Genomic DNA, 20,011 nt, shown 5'->3' with positions numbered 1-20,011 from the left:
GTCTTCTATCCGACAGTTCCTCTCGTTGTCGGCGGCGTGATGCGTCATTCTGGTAGTGTGACTCGCGATTGGGACTCATACGCCTGAATTCTTTTTCTGGTGATGAGCGTCTGTTCCTTCCACTCCCTCTGATTTTGCTGCGATAGATGAAACATACAGCTTTGTAATGATTTTCCCCTCCACAGGCGGAACAGATCTGACCCATGGCAGGGCAGATGCCTTCATGAGGGTATTCATGTCCACACCGATAACAGAATGGGTCTGTATTTCCTTTGGTGTTGCTCTCAAGTTTGTGTAAACTTTCATGTTTCCCGTGGATGATGGTGATGCCATCAAGACCTTCTACCTGTGCTGTTAGTGCAGCCTCGGAACGAGCTAGGCGTAGAATCTCTTCCAGATTTCGAGCCTTTTGTAGAAGCCTTTTTCTGAAATCACTGCTTTCACATCCTACAATAATCTGTGAGCGAAGGGCTTCTTCATTCGAGTAGTTGTTAAAATCGCAATGCTTCATCTTTATTCTTAACCTCATCACAAATGCATCCATTGTTTCACCTTTTAGTTGTTTGGTGGTGTGAAAAATGTGACGCTCGTAGTCCACATTTGTGTGTGGCGTGAAGTAATTGGTTAGGGTTGTTTTCAGTTTGGTGTAGGTGTCTATGTCATCTTCAGGAATTTCATCCAATATATCTCTCACATTTGATCCTATGGCATGGGTGAGCAAACTGTGTTTCCTTTCATCCTCCAAAGGCCCTACCGCTTTGAGACACACTTCAAAATCCCTCACCCACTTTTTCCACCTTGGTCCCAGTGTGCTGGAGTCGCTCAGGTCAAAATTGGGGGGTAGCTGAGATATTAAGCCGTCCGTCATGCTTGTGCGAGTTGATCTGGCTGGGGTTACTTGTACAGTTAGTGATTCCTCAGATGAATCATCAAGCATGACAGGTGATATACAACTGTGCACTGGTTTGGTGTGGAAGCTTGGATGACACTAGACACGTGTCTTGACTTGAGGATGATAGAAAGTCTCTGTGTTATACGAAAAATATGTAGTTTGTGTACCTTATGTGCTGTGGGGAGCCGACACGCTCCACCCACCGGTGCCACTTTCTTTGGCGCGAAAATGCTGTGAGGAGCCGACGTGCTCCACTCACACACTTCACCTGTGTAATTGCGGGGAGCCGACGCGCTCCACCCGCTGAATGATGCCGCCTTTTTCTTTTGGCGGGAAAAGCGCTGTGAGGAGCCGACGCGCTCCACTCACACGCTTCAGTGCGAGGAGCCCAAACTGCGCTCCACTCGCAGAACCAACTCTTTCCCCTGAAAGGCCGTCGCGGGGAGCCGCCGCGCTTCACCCACTGATGTTGCCGCCTTTCTTTATGGCGGGAAGCGCTGTGAGGAGCCGACGCGCTCCACTCACACGCTTCAGTGCGAGGAGCCGAACTGTGCTCCACTCGCACGCTAAATCCTTTTCATTGAAAAGGCCCGTCGCGAGGAGCCGACTTGCTCCACTCGCGTACCGCGTGTGATAATCGCGGGGAGCCGACACGCTCCACCCGCTGATCACAACTGTCGCCTTTCACAGGCGCCTACGAGACCTCGCTCGGACTTCCAGGAGATTTTCAGCTGGCGGGGAGCGTATCTTCTCACACCCGCCGTATGCTTTCGTGTGATCGCTGCGTGAGTTCCCTCGTCGCCAGTGTCCAAATGTGTAATACGTTACACCATGAAAATAACACGCAGACGCGGAGCCTTCATTCAACACGTCTTTATTCTTCTACACACGATCTCCGAATCCCCACCCTACGTCATATCCCGTCCCTCCCCTTCCTGCTGCCCCGTGTTCCTTCACACGTGACAAGAGAGGAATGTGACGACATCACACTGGGGGTTTATCGACTAATAATTTAAAATGTAGTCTCGGCCACCAAGCATCTGGTGAAGTGTTTTGCCTCCAACTAAGGTTTCTGAAAGCGCCGTTAGATGATAAAAGGTGCATCAGCAGACGTTGGTTGACTAAGACAGCATTTTAAGTTATTTTATAGCGCTTTAAACCCTCTTACTGTGAGCCATTTCCTTGGTAATGTTTTGAACGTTTTTGGCACATAGATGTTGCATGTTAATTTGAAAAACACAAGGATGGGCCTTGTTGCTATTGAGCACTGTCCCTTCCGGTGATCCAAGGAATACTTTGATTTGTAAGAATGTGACGTTTAGAAAAGGACACCTTTTGGTAAAGCTTGAGCATTGTTTGAACCAAAATTTACACTTTTCCCATGGATTCCCTAAGCATACACTTGGCTATAACTGCCTTTTGTCAGGATCAGATTGTCTGCCTTTTGTGGCAGTTGGAAATTGAAGTGCATAGTTATTTATTTTAGTTGATTATTTTCTATAAGGACTGCATCCAAAGTGCTGTACAATATTATAACACAGATGATACTGTGGTAGGTCAGAAAGAGGAGACCAACAATTGTGTGCCATTTTTATTTACAAGGATTGATTTAAAATAAAATAGAAAATGTCCATACCTAACGTAACTAAGCTAGGTTGCTGGTCATTAGTTGTAAAGTTCAAAGTAAACAGTCTATCCAAAAAGCTAAGCTACACTATTCCTACCACGAAGGCAAAAACAACAAAAGACCAGACTGGCTTCTTTCACCTAGGATGCTTTTCAGTACTGTTCCTTTTTAATAAGTTATCTTCAAATAGTCTATGGCTATTCCTTGTAATAGTTCCTTCAAGGGATCTTCCCAGGCCCATGTATACTGTTCAGACTGTTTCTCTTTACACTGAGAAATGTAGACAATGTTTCTGTTTGACTCTTGCTTATTCTATACTCTTGGTCTTCACTAGGATGAGTTTGTGTATGATTCCCACACTTTTGGTACTCTTGCCAACTACTGGGACGAGACAGCAGGGTCCCAGAGTAATCTTCACTCTTATTATATCTTGGACACTCAATGGAATGAGCATGTAGGGTCCATTTTTATTTGTATTCCGCCGAAGCCCACGGGCATCAGGGCGCACAGAAACACAGCAGGTACGAACAAACATAACAGGACAGTGAAAGTCAGAGTAGAAGGAGGGAGGGTCAGCAAGTACTCACTTAAGGAAATGCAAGAGCTTTCAGGTGATCACTAAAACCTTTTTTTCTTTGTCTCGGGACCAGGGGAAGCATCGTCCAGGTTCTGGTGAGCAGACGGTAAAGGATTTGCCTAGGCCTTTAGCCCATTTAAAGCTTGGACAGCTCAACTGCATCAGGTTAGATGAGCAAAGAGATCTTGTTGGCTCATATGGCGTCACCAAGGGTTTCAGATAGGCTGGAGATTTCCAGTAAAGGCATCTATGCATAATGGTGACTGCGTTGAATTGTACCCGAGCCGACACGGCGAGCCAATGCAGTGCCTGTCTGCTAAGAGATAAATGATGTCCTCTAGGTAACATTTTGATGATTTGAACAGTGTCATTCTGTACAACATTGAGTTTCTGCAAGCATTTTTGTTTGCACCTATAAGGAGGGCATTGCAGAAATGGAGCCTATATGGAATAACAGCTTGCGCTATAGTTACACAATTAGTCTCGGAAAGGAATGGGCAAATGTTTTTGAGCAATTGAAAATGAATGCACAATTGTTTTGCAACCTGCTTCGCTTGGGCGTCTGCACTCGGAAGAGTCGAGGTATGTACTGAGGGTTTTGACCTTGCCCAAAACGGGAGTGTTACAATCTTGGATGGAGAGACTGATAATTAGGCTTTGATTTCGCTCTTGCCTGTGATGATCCAAAAATCAATAACACTGTTTTTCCTCCGTTGAGGCACATCCAATTTTCAGTCATCCATGACTCAATCCGGTTGTAAATGTGCTCGCGATTTGCTGCATCAGTATCGTAGTCCCAGTGATCTCCAGGACCAGCTGGATATCTTCTGCATAGTTGGTGAAAAAGACCCCTGTGTCCTCTAGGAGGCTGCAGAGTGGTCTGGTATACTGATTGAAGAGAACCTCCCTGAGGCACACCACATTCTGTTGGGGCTGGGAGAGAAGAAGCCTCCCCCCTGTAGGATCTGGGCATCCAACCAGTCAGGAAGGCCTGGATCCATTTAGATGTTTCATCTGTGCAGTCGCCAACATCTCTCAGGGTATGGAGGAGGCGTTCATGATCCAGGAGGTCGAAGGCTGCTGACCGATCTAATAGGATCAATAGTCCAGTCCTTCCCTCATCCACAACTTCCAGCATATGCGTCTGGAGATCAATGAGGGCCGTCGCTGTACTGTGGGATGGTCTGAATCCTGACTGCTTGGTATGTAACACCAAGGGTCTCTTTGAATGCCTGAAGCTGTAGGGTGGCCAGCTTGTCCAAGATTTGTAGGAGGAAATTAAAGTTGGTTATATGCCTTAGATTATTTGTGTCATTAGGATCTAGCCCAAGTTTGTTTTAGTAAGGGGGTCACCAACATTCTTGATACTTTCAGGGACTAGATTTTCACAGAAGGAGGCGTTAACAAGCCTAAAGAAGAAGGGGGCAAAGACTTCCTTGTCCAAATTCATTTTAGGTGGTATTGTACTGCCTGGGCATGCAGACGGGTGAATTGTACTCATAATAACCAACAAGTCAGGGATGGAAACCGGATGACATTTAAATTCCAGGTGGTCTTTGTGAGTGGATGGTACCAATGTTTAGAGTTTGTTCACTTTGCGGTCAGCAAGATCTTTATTGTATCCCAGGCCTTAGATACCTTTTGTCTCAAAGGCTGACTGTGCTTTAGTACAGTCCTGGTTCGTAGCTATGAATGAAACTGTCTGTGCTTTTGGTTTGTCTAAGAAGTTCAAGATTTCAAATTAAGTTGTCAGCTTCGTCAATCTGCTTATTGAAAAAGTTTCATTAATTACAGCTTTGTATGATTTTTGTAAGGTTTTCCATCTGTGGAAGGGCATTTTAGCCACTGCTTTTCTTTTGTCTAGTTTCAATAGTCTGAGCTCTTGGGTAAACAATTTTTGGTTTCCCGCATTTTCTCTGACTTGTTCTTAAATTGGGGCTAGTTTATCTAACTGCCAAGCCAGGGTGGTGGTATAGGTGTTAACAAGTGTGTCTGGCGAGTCCAGTACATATATGGTGGTCATAATTGTGTTAATACATCTCTGAAGGTCAATAGCCTGTATCTTTTAAAAGTTAAGACAAGCAGCTTTTTTAACAGGTTCTTGACTTTAGCGGGAGGGACTTGCAGGTGAATATGAAAATCTATCACATAGTGATTTGACCATATGCATGGTGTTATGTATTTGATGTTCACGACAAGATTTCTTGCAACCCAATCTAGAGTGTTGCCTTTTGCTGCCGTGGGGTCGCTATTTGCTACATGGTAGCCAATGTTATTAAGGGCTGCTTCTAGGGCAATGGCTTCTTTGTCGATAGAATTACTATACTACGCCACCGATTTTAGGAAAGTGTGACACTGTGTCTTGCCCATTGAGATCGGCAAGAAGATGAATGATTTCTTCAGTGTCGGTGGTCATCTCCACACACACACAGATTTATTTGCAATGGCTCGAAATTGTGATGAGTTTGAGGTTATTTTGCTACACCACCTCCATTGCCACTAGCCTCAGTGATCCATGTTTCAGTTGGGCACAAAATGTCAAGATCCGTGTTGACAATGAAGTCGTGGATGTCACCGGAGTGTTTATTAAGAGATATGGGCCCTCATTACAACCCTGGTGTTAAGGGGTTAACGGCGTCGTAAAAGGTGGCGGCGCTGTTAACCCCTTAACGCCTGATTACGAGGTCCCTTTGCGGGTTGGAGATTTTAACGCCTGCTTTTTGCAGGTGTTAAAAACCAACCCGCAAAGGGACATTGGTGCTAAGTACGGTGCCGCAATCTGCGGCACCGTACTTAGCGCCTTCCCTATTCCCATTGAGCCCTATGGGGCAAAAATGGGAATGGGGAAGGGCCATGGCGGCATGGGGGAATTACCGCCCCACCAACCTCGGAATGGGGCGGTAATTCCCCATTCCACCATGGCGGAGTCGGTAAGTTACCGGCATGGACCATGGTGCTATTAGCACCATTGTCCAACGCCAGGATCGTAATGAGGGCTATGGTGTTCAGCAATGCTAGTTTAAGCGTATTGTCATGGGATCTGGCAGTTTATCTTCATTAGTTTCCTTGTTGGAGTTTATGGCAGAAGGGAGATCATGTCCCTGAACATTGGTTTCATCACTAGGTTGTATGTAGGAGGACATGGTAGGTGTAATGAGTGTCGGATCTGATTGTGGTGACCTTGATTATAGCTTCACTAAGTTATTAGGGGGGGTGCCTGTGGATCATTTTGTGTAAAGGAGTTCTGGGTCTTCCAACTGTAGATTGCCTGCACCATAGCCCAGATTTATCAGATGTCACAGGGACAGGCTGCACGTACCGAAAGGCTTCAATTTTTTCAGTGGTTGTAATTGCCTCATTAGGGGCATTAACCACAATTTGTTCAGCTTGTCGGCTTAATGCGGGGGTAGGGCAGGAGTTTCCTGACTCCAATGAGAAACTGGCCAGACCATCAGAGCTTAGCTGCAAATATTGGTCTACTTTTGCTTTCTGGGTTGCTAACACAATGCTTAAATTCTTCGAAAACCCATTGTATACTATAATTACTTTTCTGGGAAAATCGTGCACTTTAGAGTGGAGCAGCGCATACATTTCCCAATCAAGTCTACTAGGAGGGTCAGGAGGACAGCAGGTAAACAGCAGATGGCAGTTTAATATAGCCTCAGTAAAAAGGCTGGAAAGCGTGGAACGAGATCAACCAGCGACGCTATAAGGAAGAATAAAGTATAATGGTATGACCAGCACTTATTTGCTCTCAAAGGTCGCAGTAGTCCTCAAACATTGTTTTGCCATGTCTCACCAAGACCGGCTTATTGATGGGATGTGCTCGGGATGATGGGAGATGTAGTTTTTCCACCCAGATAACATTTCAAAGTACAATTAAGCCGCAGTACAGGAGAAAAGTCACAAGAAGTGATGTAATGCTCCTAGTGTTTAAAATCACGGATTTACAAGCAACACACACTCTGTTATGAGTTCACTTGCAGAGCGCGTGAAAACCATGCCAATCTGGCTGTCTGTTGGAAATCGAATCTAGCTGTGCCTACAATACTAATCTTGCAAGCAGTGTGGCTCAGTACTGTTCCTGCATAATATAGTTTTCATCAAGAATGTTGTAAACCTTTGTAAACTAAATCTTATGAAAGAACATGCAAAAGAATCTTTTAAAAAATGCTGCCTGGTTTACAATCTAACCGAGCGCGCACAACAAGAGTTAACCTAATAGAATGAGGTTAGTCATACAAGCCAAACAATATCATTATGGATGCCTAAGTGTTCTGCGAAGGAAAAGCAGCAATTTAAATACCCAGCGAAGACCGACTTGTTGCTGGTGCGCCGGCACTTGTGTGCTTGGTCACCAGTTTTAGTAGGTGTTTTGCTCTTCTATCTTTGCCACTCACTGGGGCAAATATGCGGGCCAGAGTATGAACGATTTTCCACACCTCGCTCCCCGGGTCTCCTGGTCTCCTCCTTACATGTAGTGTTGAGGGTCGGTGTTCTTTTCCTCTTCTTTGTATTCTGCCAAGATGGTTCTCTGGTTTCTCTCTCAGACTGCTTCCGACATGCTTTGCTGTGCCTCTGCGGTATCAGTGTAAATAAAGGTATTCTCTTGATTTCCCTTCCATGCCACCACCTCCTTCCTTCGGTTCTCTGCTTGTGGTCGTCTTCCATGTGCAGATCGCCTCGGCCCCATACAAATGTCCCTCCAGGGACTTTTACCAACTCGGTCCTCTTGGTTGGTCTGGCAGCATACCACTGTCACTACTTCTGCATATCTTGCTGTTCTCTTTGTTAGGGAGAATTTTCATTTTAGTGCTTAATTCTTCCCACCATGGAGACCCCCAGAACTTTTGCTGGACTTCAGGAATTCATTTTAACCCTGGAGTGTGCAACACCTTTTTCTCACTACCTCATGTGTTTTGATCTGATTTGGATTATGTGTTTCCTCTATTTTTGGAGTCTGACTAACTCCGTAGGCATCTACTTTTTGTATAGTGACACACAGCACCTTCCGTGCAGTGTCACTGAGAAATCCTTTAGATTTCACTTAAGGTTTAAATACCTTTTCTTGTGAGAACTACTGTTCCCAATTTCCTTATCTTTTCTCATTGTAGGTCCAACACACACCATGTTATGTGGAGTGCTGGGGGGTTACCTAGTAGCCCCTTATCCTACATTTTCATGTAGCATTTTTTCTGTTACCCTCACTAATGGCTGGTTGCAGTGGTATAATTTTCCTACCATTGTTCACCTGTTGCTCTGACTTATTACTGATCACTAAAGGATCAATTATCTATGAGAGGCAATGTATGGCATGACAAATATTGGCAATTAGATTGTTCAGCATAATGGTGTAGGGGCAAGTGAGGTGGTATATTTAATTCGTCATCAAACTTACTAATAGCAATTAAATAATGATATGATTTGAGCATTCATTCTTATCCTGCTCCCATTGGTTTGTCCGTTTTCCACAATACCCTCAATCTACAAACTGGTGTATGGTATGCTATTTTCCTTTACTCAAACTTTCTTTTCCTCAATAATTTGATTTCTGGTCATAATTTCTCAAATGCTAATGAAATGCCCAAAATGCCAATTTCATTTGATATTTATACATTCTTTTCAATGTAATTTAATCATGACACTGTTTTGTGTATCTGGTTCCATAATCATATGATGTTAATGTTTTTCATGTTCTTTTCTTTATTATGGCTATACCATATCTCTATTAGTTTCTAATATAATGTATGTCATGCACTAGACAGCCTTGAGGATGACCTCTGTCGTCCAAACACGTGTCGGCTGATTGTACCAGGAATAAACTGTAATTTTAGAACACGTATCTGAAATACGTCATTGAAATATAATTTTATTCCAATTGTGAATTTATAGGGAGGCAGTGTGTGAGTCACCTTTTTCCAACCCAATATTACTTTATTATAATTTCAAAGCCCTTGTTTGGGTGGCCTTTGTGGAAGGGTGAACGCTGCATGACAAATATTTAATTACCAAAAAAGGTGGTTAATAAGCGCACAGGTATAATTTCAAACCCACTCCCTAAACATTTATTGGTTTTATTCACTCAGACTTCTTCTTTGCTATAGTTTTACCAGATATTTCCTCAAGTTGAATCATGGGTCTTATGGCACAATAACAGTGTCTTGGTCCGATGTGTTTTTCTGATGCTTTGATGTTACTGTTGATCCAACAGTTTTTAGGGAGTTCCTCTGTGGACAGGAGTCTGTGTCCCCATGAGGGTAGTCTCTCCCTCTGAGGTCCTGCCAGCCGCCACTGCTGGGGGAATATGGGCTGACCTCCCTCGCCTCAAAAGGAAAGGTTCCCCTCTAGGGAGTAGTGACTGAATCCCATGATTCGTTATAACATCCAAGAAATGTTATCAAAGATGCATTCAGATATTGTTGGTGAAGGTCGGCTATAAACAAAGAAAAATAATGTGAGTTTGATCACGATAAGTGTGCAGAAAAACCCAAAATCATCAATTTATAAAAGCAAGTGAAGTAGTATAGGGGGTAAACAAAAGTGGACCCAGCACCATGCCTGATGGAACACCAAATGGAAGTAACTTGGAACATTGCCACTTCTCTGATATTACAAAAACAATCCCATGAATAGAAGATCTCCAGAGAAGAACAAAATCAAGAGAAGAGAGACTGTGAAGAGGAGCATAATGATCAACTGTGTCAACGGCTGCACTTAAATCTAACAAAGGCATTACAGAAAATAGTTTAAGGTGCTGAGCATGCAAAAAAGAATTGTACCCTGTAAATGAGGTTACAATTAATTCCTTATACCGGGATTCCTTTCAAATAAAAGAAAGCATAATACCATTAATAGAAAAAAGCACTAAATTCAACAGAATAACACTTCTGCTGGCAAAAAGGTCCTCTGGGTTTAGCACCTGCCCAGGAACACACAGGTCACACATTTAAATGGCAGAATATCCAGCACGGACTTTAACACTTGAGAAATTATGTATCATTATAATACCACTTCTTATTGGAGCACAGGTACACTTATGTGTGTGGTATGGGCTATGTAAGTAGTAGTTATTACTCTTTAGAAATCGGGCATCTTGGCAATAACAACAATAATGTGAACAAGGTTATAAGTGTTTTTTTCTGTTTTCAGGTATGATGTGAACTTAAAGGATGCAAGAAACGTTGGCATGAAAAAATCACTGACAACCAACATATCCATGGGGATAACCCAGTGTCTCATATTTTCAGCGTATTCACTAGCCCTTTGGTATGGAACCAAATTAACTGCCGATGAGCCACAGAACTATACAATTGGTAATGTGCTAATTGTAAGTATCCCAACCAATACTTTTCAATGACTGTTGATAAAATTAAATATGACTGAATATTACCGAAACTGTTTAAATATTTTAGGAGTATTTATCGTAGTTTTAAAACGTTTAATCTGTGAAACATCTAGGTTTAGTTTTAGATGAGAAACAAAGTATATGTGATTCTGCTAAAACGCATAGATATTGCCCTATGGTTTAACTAAGTTGTGTTAGCTAACTTGCTCCATGAAGCTAGCAAGCACTCTCAGCTCCACTTCGGTAACTTGGTGTTCGATTCCCACAAGGTGTTCCAAAATTAGATTTATCTCAAACCACTGAGTTAAACTCAGCCTACTTTGAATCACAAGGCACCCGTTCGCATAAATGCCACTGAAGAGTTCCCGGAAAACAAAACTTGTGGGATGCCCCAATGCGTGCTCCTACAATTAATCCATTACATGTCCATATCAGCTGGGGAATTGTTATCTGAATGGACTCCTTTACCTCCTTGGACCTCGTTCCCTTTGCTCTCTGTTTCAGGATAGCTCACCGGCAACATGCTCGCCTTGGAAGCAAGACGACACAGAGCAACACAGGTTCAATCCCTGGGTCCGCGCTTAGAAACCTCTGGGTATTAAGAGCGTTATAAATACCTATCATATCATGATCTGTCACACAACTCGTTCCTTGCTTTCTGAAGTGAATCGTTATGTATGTTGGCTTATTACCAAACACACAAAAGAAAATAGTGACCACTAAGTAGCAGAGGGTTGAAGAGTAGTGGCCTGCAGCATGTGCAATAAATGTATAGGTGGCAAGTCTTTCTTCAACTGGGAATATGCCAGAATGGTGCCGGAGACCGCCCCTGAGCATACTGTTCCATGGTGGCTTCCACCCTGTAGCATAGCATCCACAGCTATTTATAGCCCAAATAGCTCATCTAAAAGTCCACCAAAACAATCAATCCTAGTGACTGATAAAAGTAATGACTTCACATTCCACCCCCTCCCCCCGAACAAGTGCTTAAACAAAAAGGCCACAAACATTTCTTTGCATAACTAGTAACATTGTCATCACATCTTTACCACGGTTGTACAGAAGTGTGGAATATTGTATACTTTTCCCTTTTAAAACTTTAAGTAATATTGCATTTTCATACCTAAATCTTCTAAAATATGTGCTCCTCTTTGTCTTGGAGGTTTTCTTTGCAGTAATGATTGGTGCCTTTTCGCTCGGACAAGCGGCACCAAATTTGGAAAGTATTGCCAATGCCCGTGGGGCAGCATATGAAGTCTACAAGATCATTGAAAAGGTAATTTTAGAACCAACCTTTTCTTAATAAATGGAACGTTTTAAAAGTGTTTGCATTTTTTTTGAAGATCTTTATATAAATGCAACATTTTGAGTTAAACTATGCTTTGACATTTTACGTGGATATGCGTGGGGCAGGTGCAAAGGGTGAATTTAAACAGTAATTGCTGCTTTACATTTCCTGACTTTATTTCTGGCAATAAAACTCATTTTTAAGTTGTAAATGAAGTACAATGTCACATGTCCTGTGTTACCTGCCTCCAGGTCAAGTCATAAACATCTTTACAACTAAGCAAACAGCAATACCTATCATGGTGGTTTTATAGTTTCTACTCTGTTAAATCCAAATATATTCCAGGTAACTGGTCACATTGGATAACCACCACTATCGAAAACCACTCCTGTTGTGGTTGGACCTTGCACTGTATAAACATGTTTTAATTGCTAGGTCAGAGAGGGAGGCTCTCTGCCAGTATGGATAACATGTTTGCAGGACAGCCTTCAGCCACTCCATCTCTTTGAACTATGTCCTATTTTACAAATGGTTGGCAACCTAAAGGTGCTGCTCAAATATTGTTAGTAAGACTTTAAGTTTAGTGCTAAAGCCTATTGCTGCTGGGTTGCCCTTTGGGCTCCCCTTTTAATTTTCTCTGGCTAACCTTGTGAGAACTACAGTTCCCAAGGATAATAAGGATATGTTATCATCTCTAAACTTTATTTAGGTGAGACCAGCACACCCCACAGTATTTGGAGTGCTCGGCAGATGCAATGTATTACCTTTCCCCTCCTAGCTGTAACATTTTTGTCACAGAGACAAGCTTACCTTTAATGGCTGGTGGCAGCAAATCTTTCCTAATTCAGTGTACCTTTACCGCAGGCTGTTTCCACAGCCCCGGTAAATGCACCCATGGGTGGTCATTTTACCAAAATGACCCGTTTTCTTTATTTGTTGCCATTTTAGCATCCCTTGTCCTTTCTCGGCCCTTCCCCTGGCCTACAGGTTCGGAAGATCCTTTGTTTTCATTTCATCTTAGGTGGGGAGACTTGGGTCAAGTCAGGTGAGGCTCCAGAGTGTATGTGAAGGCAGAAAGCGAGGGAGAAGTCCAACATTCCGCAGCCCTTTGTCTTCCAGTCTGCCTGCGAGAATCCAATTCCAACTGGGAGGTTGGTTGTCCTGAAAGGACTAGCCCACCACCCCCCAGGTTTGAATGTTGCACACCTGTTGATCCCGCGTAAAAGTCAAATCCTGGAAGGTGAAGAGGTAGTCAACCACTGGACCTGAATCCAAAGAGCAAGATGAAGAAACCACTGCTGAAATGATTCCCATCGACCGGAGAGCCCGCTGTGTATCCAGAGCCTGCTGTTACCCTTCCTTCCAAGTGACCTGGGGACTCTGAATCAACAACCGAGAGCCTAGTGAGATCCACTAGACCCAAGAAGACTTGAATTTTGAGCCATCCCACAAAGTGCTCTGACCTTGCCAGACTGCAATAGCTGCAATACACCAATACTCTGAGACCTCAAGGCAGCGTGTGGTGCACAGTCTTCCAAATTGAGCTGAAGCTTTTGTGGCATCCTGCAGAACCTCCAGAGACATGAATCGAGTCTGAAAAGTTCCTTCAACGGAGTGCTGGACCTTGCAAGTGAGGAGAATCTGACCAGCGACATTCAGTATTCTTCTGGCTCCTGAAAATCTGCCAAATTAGAGCTTCATCCGGCTGTGAAGAAACTTTTGCCTGGAGGCTTCTCCATCGATTTCCACTGCAAAATCCCTTCCAGTGTCCGGTCTTCACACTTCTTGACAAATAATTAATCGACCAGGTTTTTGAAGTATTCCTGCTCCAAACTCTTCTTCTATGCTGAGGTATTGTGTTGGCTGTGGTATTTACCTACATTTAGCTTTTCTAATTCCTGTGTAGCTTTTCTTTCTCCCTGTGATTGGGAGGCATTCATCCCATTTATCCAGGCCCACTTCTGGAATCCTCCTAGGTTGTTTTCTCAGAAGTCCCTGGATCCTAACTGACGTTCAAGTGAAATACTTACTTGTTTGAAGAGACTTCCTCAGGAGCTCTGACTTTGACTGCTACTGAACCCTATCTCACCCTGCATATAGCTGGTACCTAGACCACTAGGGTCCCTCTTCTGCCTCTGAGAGAACTCATGCAATATACTAGGGAAGGACTGGATAAGTAAAGGATTGTGTTGAAAAGTACTGTTTAATAGTTCCTTACGTGTGAAAGAGTTGGTTGGTAACTGTCACGTAGAGTGTGCAGTTACAAAAGCTTACCTTGAACATATTTTGCCATTCTGAAAAGTATACATATTTTTCTAACCTGTTAATAGGTTGTGCCTCTTCCCAAAGGTAATCCTGTTGTCTTCATTTTTATTCCTGTTCGAATATAAATGTGAGTGCCCCAAGTGGGTCTAGATCACTCGACATGCTGTTTAGCCTGTCTACAATAAGTCTGCCTTAGGTTTTACTTAGCTTGAATAAGCTGTGTGCCATTCTTAAATAGGTGTAAAGAGTTATTGCTTACCTTAGACTGTGTTCCACTGAAAAGCAACTGTAATTGTATGTTACACCATAAGGTCTTACACACCTGGTATAACTGTGTGTTATCCTGAATGTAGTTATAGGTATATACTGTTCCATGAATTTATGTTCCAGAAAAGTATCCTGGTAACAGGGTTGGTTTACGAAGTGATTCCTTAACTGAGTGTCACTGCTCTTGACTTACTGTAAAGTAATCTAAAATTAACTTGTGGTTTTACTCCCACGAGATGGTGTGCCTTATACTAAATGTGTTTGATAAGGTCTGACCTCCGTAGAAATTCTGAACAGGGTCTATGTGTTGGTCTGTGTACAATAACGAATTGTATTTTTATAAAGTGTTTATGACTTTGAAAAAGTACCTACCCCAAGACTTAACTTGGCCTAACTGTATTTATAATACACCTTTATTTTTTGTAAAATACTTCTGGTTGGTCTTTGTACCTTCCTACAGCCCTCTCTCCCTACTTGGATGAGCCTGGTTGCTCTGACTACTCTACCATATACTCGGGTGGTACAGCCACTAGAGTGGAGTTTTGTACTGTGTCTGTTGTATGATTTTACTAAGCCCTAACAAATATATGAGATCACCAAATTGAGCCACATGAAAAGCATATGAATAACACATCGTGCACTGTACTGCAGTGTACAACCATGTGGAAGTGGTAAAGTGATCTACACCCAATATGTCTCTTTACACTCAAGTGCTTTTAATACTTGATTACATTGAATTGAAAAATATGAATCTCTTATGAGCTTTAAATTCCTTTTAGCTGTTTAATAAACCAATGTACTCCTTATAGTATATTAGCATGTTCAAGTTGAATCTTTTTGAACTGTGAGATAGAGACAAGGTCTGCTGATGCATTGATGTTATCTGCATGTGTTAAAGGTGTATAGCACTTATTTAATGTGACTCTTCCAAAAAACTCTTTGAAAAAATAAAATGGCTAATTTGTAGTTCATTGTGTGCTTTCGGGGCAATGTAGTAGTTTGTAGTACACATTCCATATAACCAAATTCTTGCAAAGAAGTTACATTTTGATATCCTTGATTTTGATATCCTTGATGTGAACACACATTTTTAATTGGGCAAAGTATTTACCACTATTTCTGCCATAACTTTGAATCAAAATATATAATTTAATTTCAGCCAATTACCCTTTTGAAAAACAGTATGATCTTTCAAAAAACACAGCGTTTAGATCACTGGTGCTTTGAAAACGCAGTGCATCCTGCCGGATATGCTGCATCCAGATTACTAAGTATGAACTGCACATCAATTTATCTTGCTCTGAATCCATGTGATGCTCTTCACGTAAAAAGCATTTATTCACATGCAAAATCTCACCCAGCCGCATTTAAGAATTCCCTAGTTGTATACACATTCCCAGCTCAAACTTCTTCAAGGTATTCAGTCTATTTTAAACCCAGATTTCTATATATGAAAGTCTTAACAGAACTTGCATAAATTTGAGTGTTGAGATAGTATGACTAAAAGCTTTACTTGGAGTTTCATGGGTTTACTCCACATTTTGCATTCGCCTGTTAACATGATTAAAAATGGAAATTTATATGCATGGTCCCTTCTGGAGAAATTGGTGATGCAGACAACCCAGGACTTCAGCTGGGAAGTCTGTACAGCCTATTGAGGGAGCCTTCTCGTGTCAGGCAGAGTCTCCATCCATGGGGCAAATTGCCATCGGCAGATGGATCTGCCTGACATTACCTGTGGGTCATGGGTGGGTGCCCCAGCCTAGTGGTGGGATACGTTTCCCTTTGGTTGAGCCTAAAGTCTCACTCTGAGAGCTGTGTTCTGTGCAATAGACCATCCCCATTGGAAAAGCCCAGAATGGTTAAATCTGTAATGGGGCACAACAGGGCACCCATCAATCAAATGGAGATATTTACTCCTTGCTGTCCATTGGACCCCTGAACGGATAGGAAAACAGTTTGCTCAGCACCCTTTTGCTGCCCTGGTGCATTGTGATTTTCCACTAGCTGGAACTGTCATACACCTGGGGCTGACAGTGATTTTTAGCTTCTAAATTCCATCAAGGAAGTGAATGCTCCACCTGGGAGTCAAAATTCCTAAAGTAAATGAGAAAGTGATGTTCAAAGAAAATATTGCATGTTGAAGCTGGGAGTGAGAGCCCTAAAGTTTTATGAAACTATCAAAGACGAGGTTGAGAAGAACTCTAGTGAGCCCTGTACCACGAGAACTCAAGGTAGCCATGGACCACCTGACAAATTTGAATACCATTATAAAAAAAAGAAATCCTTTTATTAGGACGACTGCGTGCAGCATTATTTAGGTAAAGTCTTCCACATAGGGGAAGACCTAAAAAAATTTTCCAGTGCAAAATAATATTAAACCTAGCATTACAGTAGTAGCACCATGATTCTCTGCTTTTGTGTTGAATTTTGCTCTGTGCTTCGTGCCTGTATTTTATCACACACCTCTTCCCTCATGTGTTGCATGTGCCCCCAACTTACTCGGGTGCTTCCTTACCGTTCTTCATGTAATCATTTGCATTGATTTGGGACAAAATGTTCATTCACTGAATTCATAGAATACATAGAATACTAATTGATCATAAGGTTAAATAATCTAAACCGGAATTAATGAGCTGTGCTTGGTGCCTGGCCTTCGATGGATGTGCAGGAAGTAGTGGTTTACACATTTCAAAGCTCTGAATGCTAAACCATTGTTTCAAAAACTGATATTCTTTATCAGTAGCATATATGTCTGTTTTTCAGGTGCGCCCTATAGATAGTGGCTCTAAAGAAGGATTCAAGCCAGACAAGTTGATTGGACGGATGGAATTTAGAAATGTCCATTTTGCATACCCTACTAGACCCGACGTTCAGGTAAATTCTTGGGTTCACTTTAACCATTTCTTTGTTCAACGATCCGGAAGTGACTCTTGCACTGCCATCCCAATGCAAGCTTTGCACAACTGCATTGTTAACTACCCATCTAGTATACATTCAAGTAAAGGACTTGCAGAATACACAGTCATATATAGCTCAGACACACACATTGCTAACCAGGTCAGCTCATTAAAAGATTGTGGTGGCTGGCTAAGAGTTTATGTTGTGGTGGGACGTGTTCCATATGTTATTAGTGAACTTTCAGTAGACTTATTTCGGGTGGCATCACAGCACTGTTAGGAATCCAGGCGCCAGCTTCTAAGAGAAACTAAACTAGATTGAGGGCCCTTTGTGAAGCCAAGTGGAAGCAATGGTTGTTGTATGTTACCCCTCCTGGGAACATGGTAGCTCCTATGACTTGTGAAATGGTCACATGGTGGTAACCATGTGACCAAGCTAATAAAAGAACTGACTCTGGTGTAGTTAATTGGAGCACCATGCTGATGCTACACCGAGTGTAGCAGGCCCAAGGGCGGGGCCCTGCATGTGGACGCTGCCCCTGCTGGGCAAAACCGTCCCACTTGAAGGTCTTGGCCGTATGACCACGGCTGTAGGATCAACCCCGGCCTTGGTGACCCCAGAGCTGGGGCTGCAGTGAGTTGAGTGCCACTAGCCCATGTGTCCCATTCCGGTGATCCGGAGTCAGCCGGGTGACCCATGCTGTCTTTACGTGGCGTGGACGCAGCTCCATGATACCATGTCTGGTGATACCGACATCAGCTGTGGCCCACTCCGGTGATCCAGGAGCGGGCCACAACAATGCCTACCAATTTTCAACAGACAATGCTCCCATCATTACTGCAGGTACCACCCATTGCACAAAACTGGACTTTAAGAACCACTTTTCACTACTCGTTAGCGGCCACTGATACTCCCTTCAGTTTTTCTATGCTACAGTTCCTTCAAAATGGTGGCTTTAATACTATTTGTTAGCAATTTGTCATGTACCATTAATGCTGACTTGGCTATAAATGTGGATTCCTTTACATGATATGTTTCAGATTTGTTTTCATTATTGTTTGGGATGTCTTATAATGTATCCACCTTCACTGTTCTTGCAGTGTAGGCAGAATCAGTAGGCCAAAAGCCAGCATCCTGCAAACAGTTGATGTGACATACACACCAGTAGAGAGCAGGGGGCAGACCAATGGCTTCAGTTCACATACAGGAGGCAGGGAACGTGGATTTAGCATCGTGTGACATTGCTGAATTCCATTTTGCCACTGCAGTAAAATGCTTCAAGATGCATGGAAGAGGGAATTTACAGGGATGTTTGAATCACTCTTGGAATAGTTTCCCATTTGGAAGGTACTATTTATTATGCCTTCAATTATGGTGTAGAACTGAGAGTACCAACATCGATTTACTTTAAAAATACATTGTTTATTTTTTCGCTAAATGATTTGCCTTGCACTATTTTCATAGTAGGCCAGGTCAATCGTTGACACAAATTACAGAAGACCTTCATCGGCTTAGGTCTGTTGATTTGCATAGATGGCACCGTTTGAGTACATCCGGCTGAGCTTTTTACTTGCATGAGTACATTCAGTGGCGCTAACCCCAAAATCCTTTTTTCAGATTCTGAAAGGCTTGAATCTGTCGGTCGAAACTGGAAAGACAATTGCTCTTGTTGGGGCCAGTGGATGTGGGAAAAGTACCACAATTCAACTTTTACAGAGATTCTATGACCCACTTCAAGGAGAGGTAAGAGTTTTTCCTCATACAGATCTTCTTAGAAAAGCAATGAGAGAATACTGTCACTTAAATAAAGCGAAGAAACCTTGTTCCTGCATGTATACTTTCCTTTACAGTGGAGTGTGTTAGGATAATGCAGCTGTGCCTCGAGTTATAACAGTGACTTCCAATTTGAGGTGTGACTGTGTAGGGTTTTAAGGCTATGCAAAATTAGTGTCCAAGTTCCTGACATTGCAACAAGGTCTGGGATCTAATCCTAGGTTGGCGCTTGATGGAAGCTAGTGTGCTTGTGGGCACATCACTTTGCATTACATAATTTATGATTTAGTAACAAGGAAAACAATGTAAATATATTTTATTGGGTGATATTAGAAAGTCTTTAATTCGCACTAAAACATCACAGTAGTGGTATCGGAGTGTCTGGCTTGACCAGAGTTAGATGCGTTACGTCCATGCAAAGGGATAGTGAGACCTTAGTCAGAGGAGTGGGGATAAGACGGGGAGACTGGAAAGCGGGTAAAGTTTTGATATCGGGAGGGGTGATGTAGCCTGAAAGGGAGATGTTTTTGATAGTGTGGGCCCCAGGGAGGGCCATATGTCAGCACTCGAAGGTGCTGTCTACATGTGTTTTGTAAACAATTGGAAGAATGACTGGAAGGTTCCTTGTAAAACCTGCTGAGGCCTAAAATGATTGGCTGTGTGGTTGACTCTAACTGCCCAAGCTGCCCAAAAGATAAATCTTTCAAGGGTGTATTGCAGATAGTTTGTAAGCTCGAGAGTGGACAGATCAACATAGGATTCCACCTCGGCACCCAATAAAGCATTCAGCACACAGTCTGTAATCTGTAAGCAATATTCAATCAACACTACAGCTAAGTCAATGCCTAGTCTGCGATGCTGAGGAAAACCCTTATTGATGTATTTTTATATCCAGTTCAGTACTCTGGATGACAACCCTTGTATAACACCCCCCTCTTAGAATCCCCCTGACCCCACTGAGCCAAGAAGTAGGTTTGGTTTGCAAATTAAAAGGTTTATTTGGACAATTCAACAATATATATATCTATCACACTTTATAAATTAATTGATAACTGATATCACACTTCAGAATATGA

The 20,011-nt window shown here is 42.6% G+C and overlaps 1 protein-coding gene across 1 annotated transcript in view; it reads left to right on the top strand.

Annotated features, from left to right (window-relative positions):
• Positions 1–20,011, top strand: part of LOC138569863 (ATP-dependent translocase ABCB1-like) — a 217,194-nt gene that overhangs the window by 114,012 nt on the left and 83,171 nt on the right. Inside the window, exons 10-13 of the mRNA XM_069648247.1 lie at positions 10,246–10,423; positions 11,604–11,717; positions 17,028–17,138; positions 18,780–18,905. Of these exons, the coding sequence (XP_069504348.1) occupies positions 10,246–10,423; positions 11,604–11,717; positions 17,028–17,138; positions 18,780–18,905 (529 nt within the window). The remainder of the gene's footprint in view (positions 1–10,245; positions 10,424–11,603; positions 11,718–17,027; positions 17,139–18,779; positions 18,906–20,011) is intronic.

This window comes from Ambystoma mexicanum, chromosome 2q (assembly GCF_040938575.1).
Source record: "Ambystoma mexicanum isolate Mex_15411 chromosome 2q, UKY_AmexF1_1, whole genome shotgun sequence".
NCBI classification, from domain to species: Eukaryota; Metazoa; Chordata; class Amphibia; order Caudata; family Ambystomatidae; genus Ambystoma; species Ambystoma mexicanum.
Note: the sequence above shows the minus strand (reverse complement) of the source record. Positions and strands in the feature narration are given on the sequence as shown.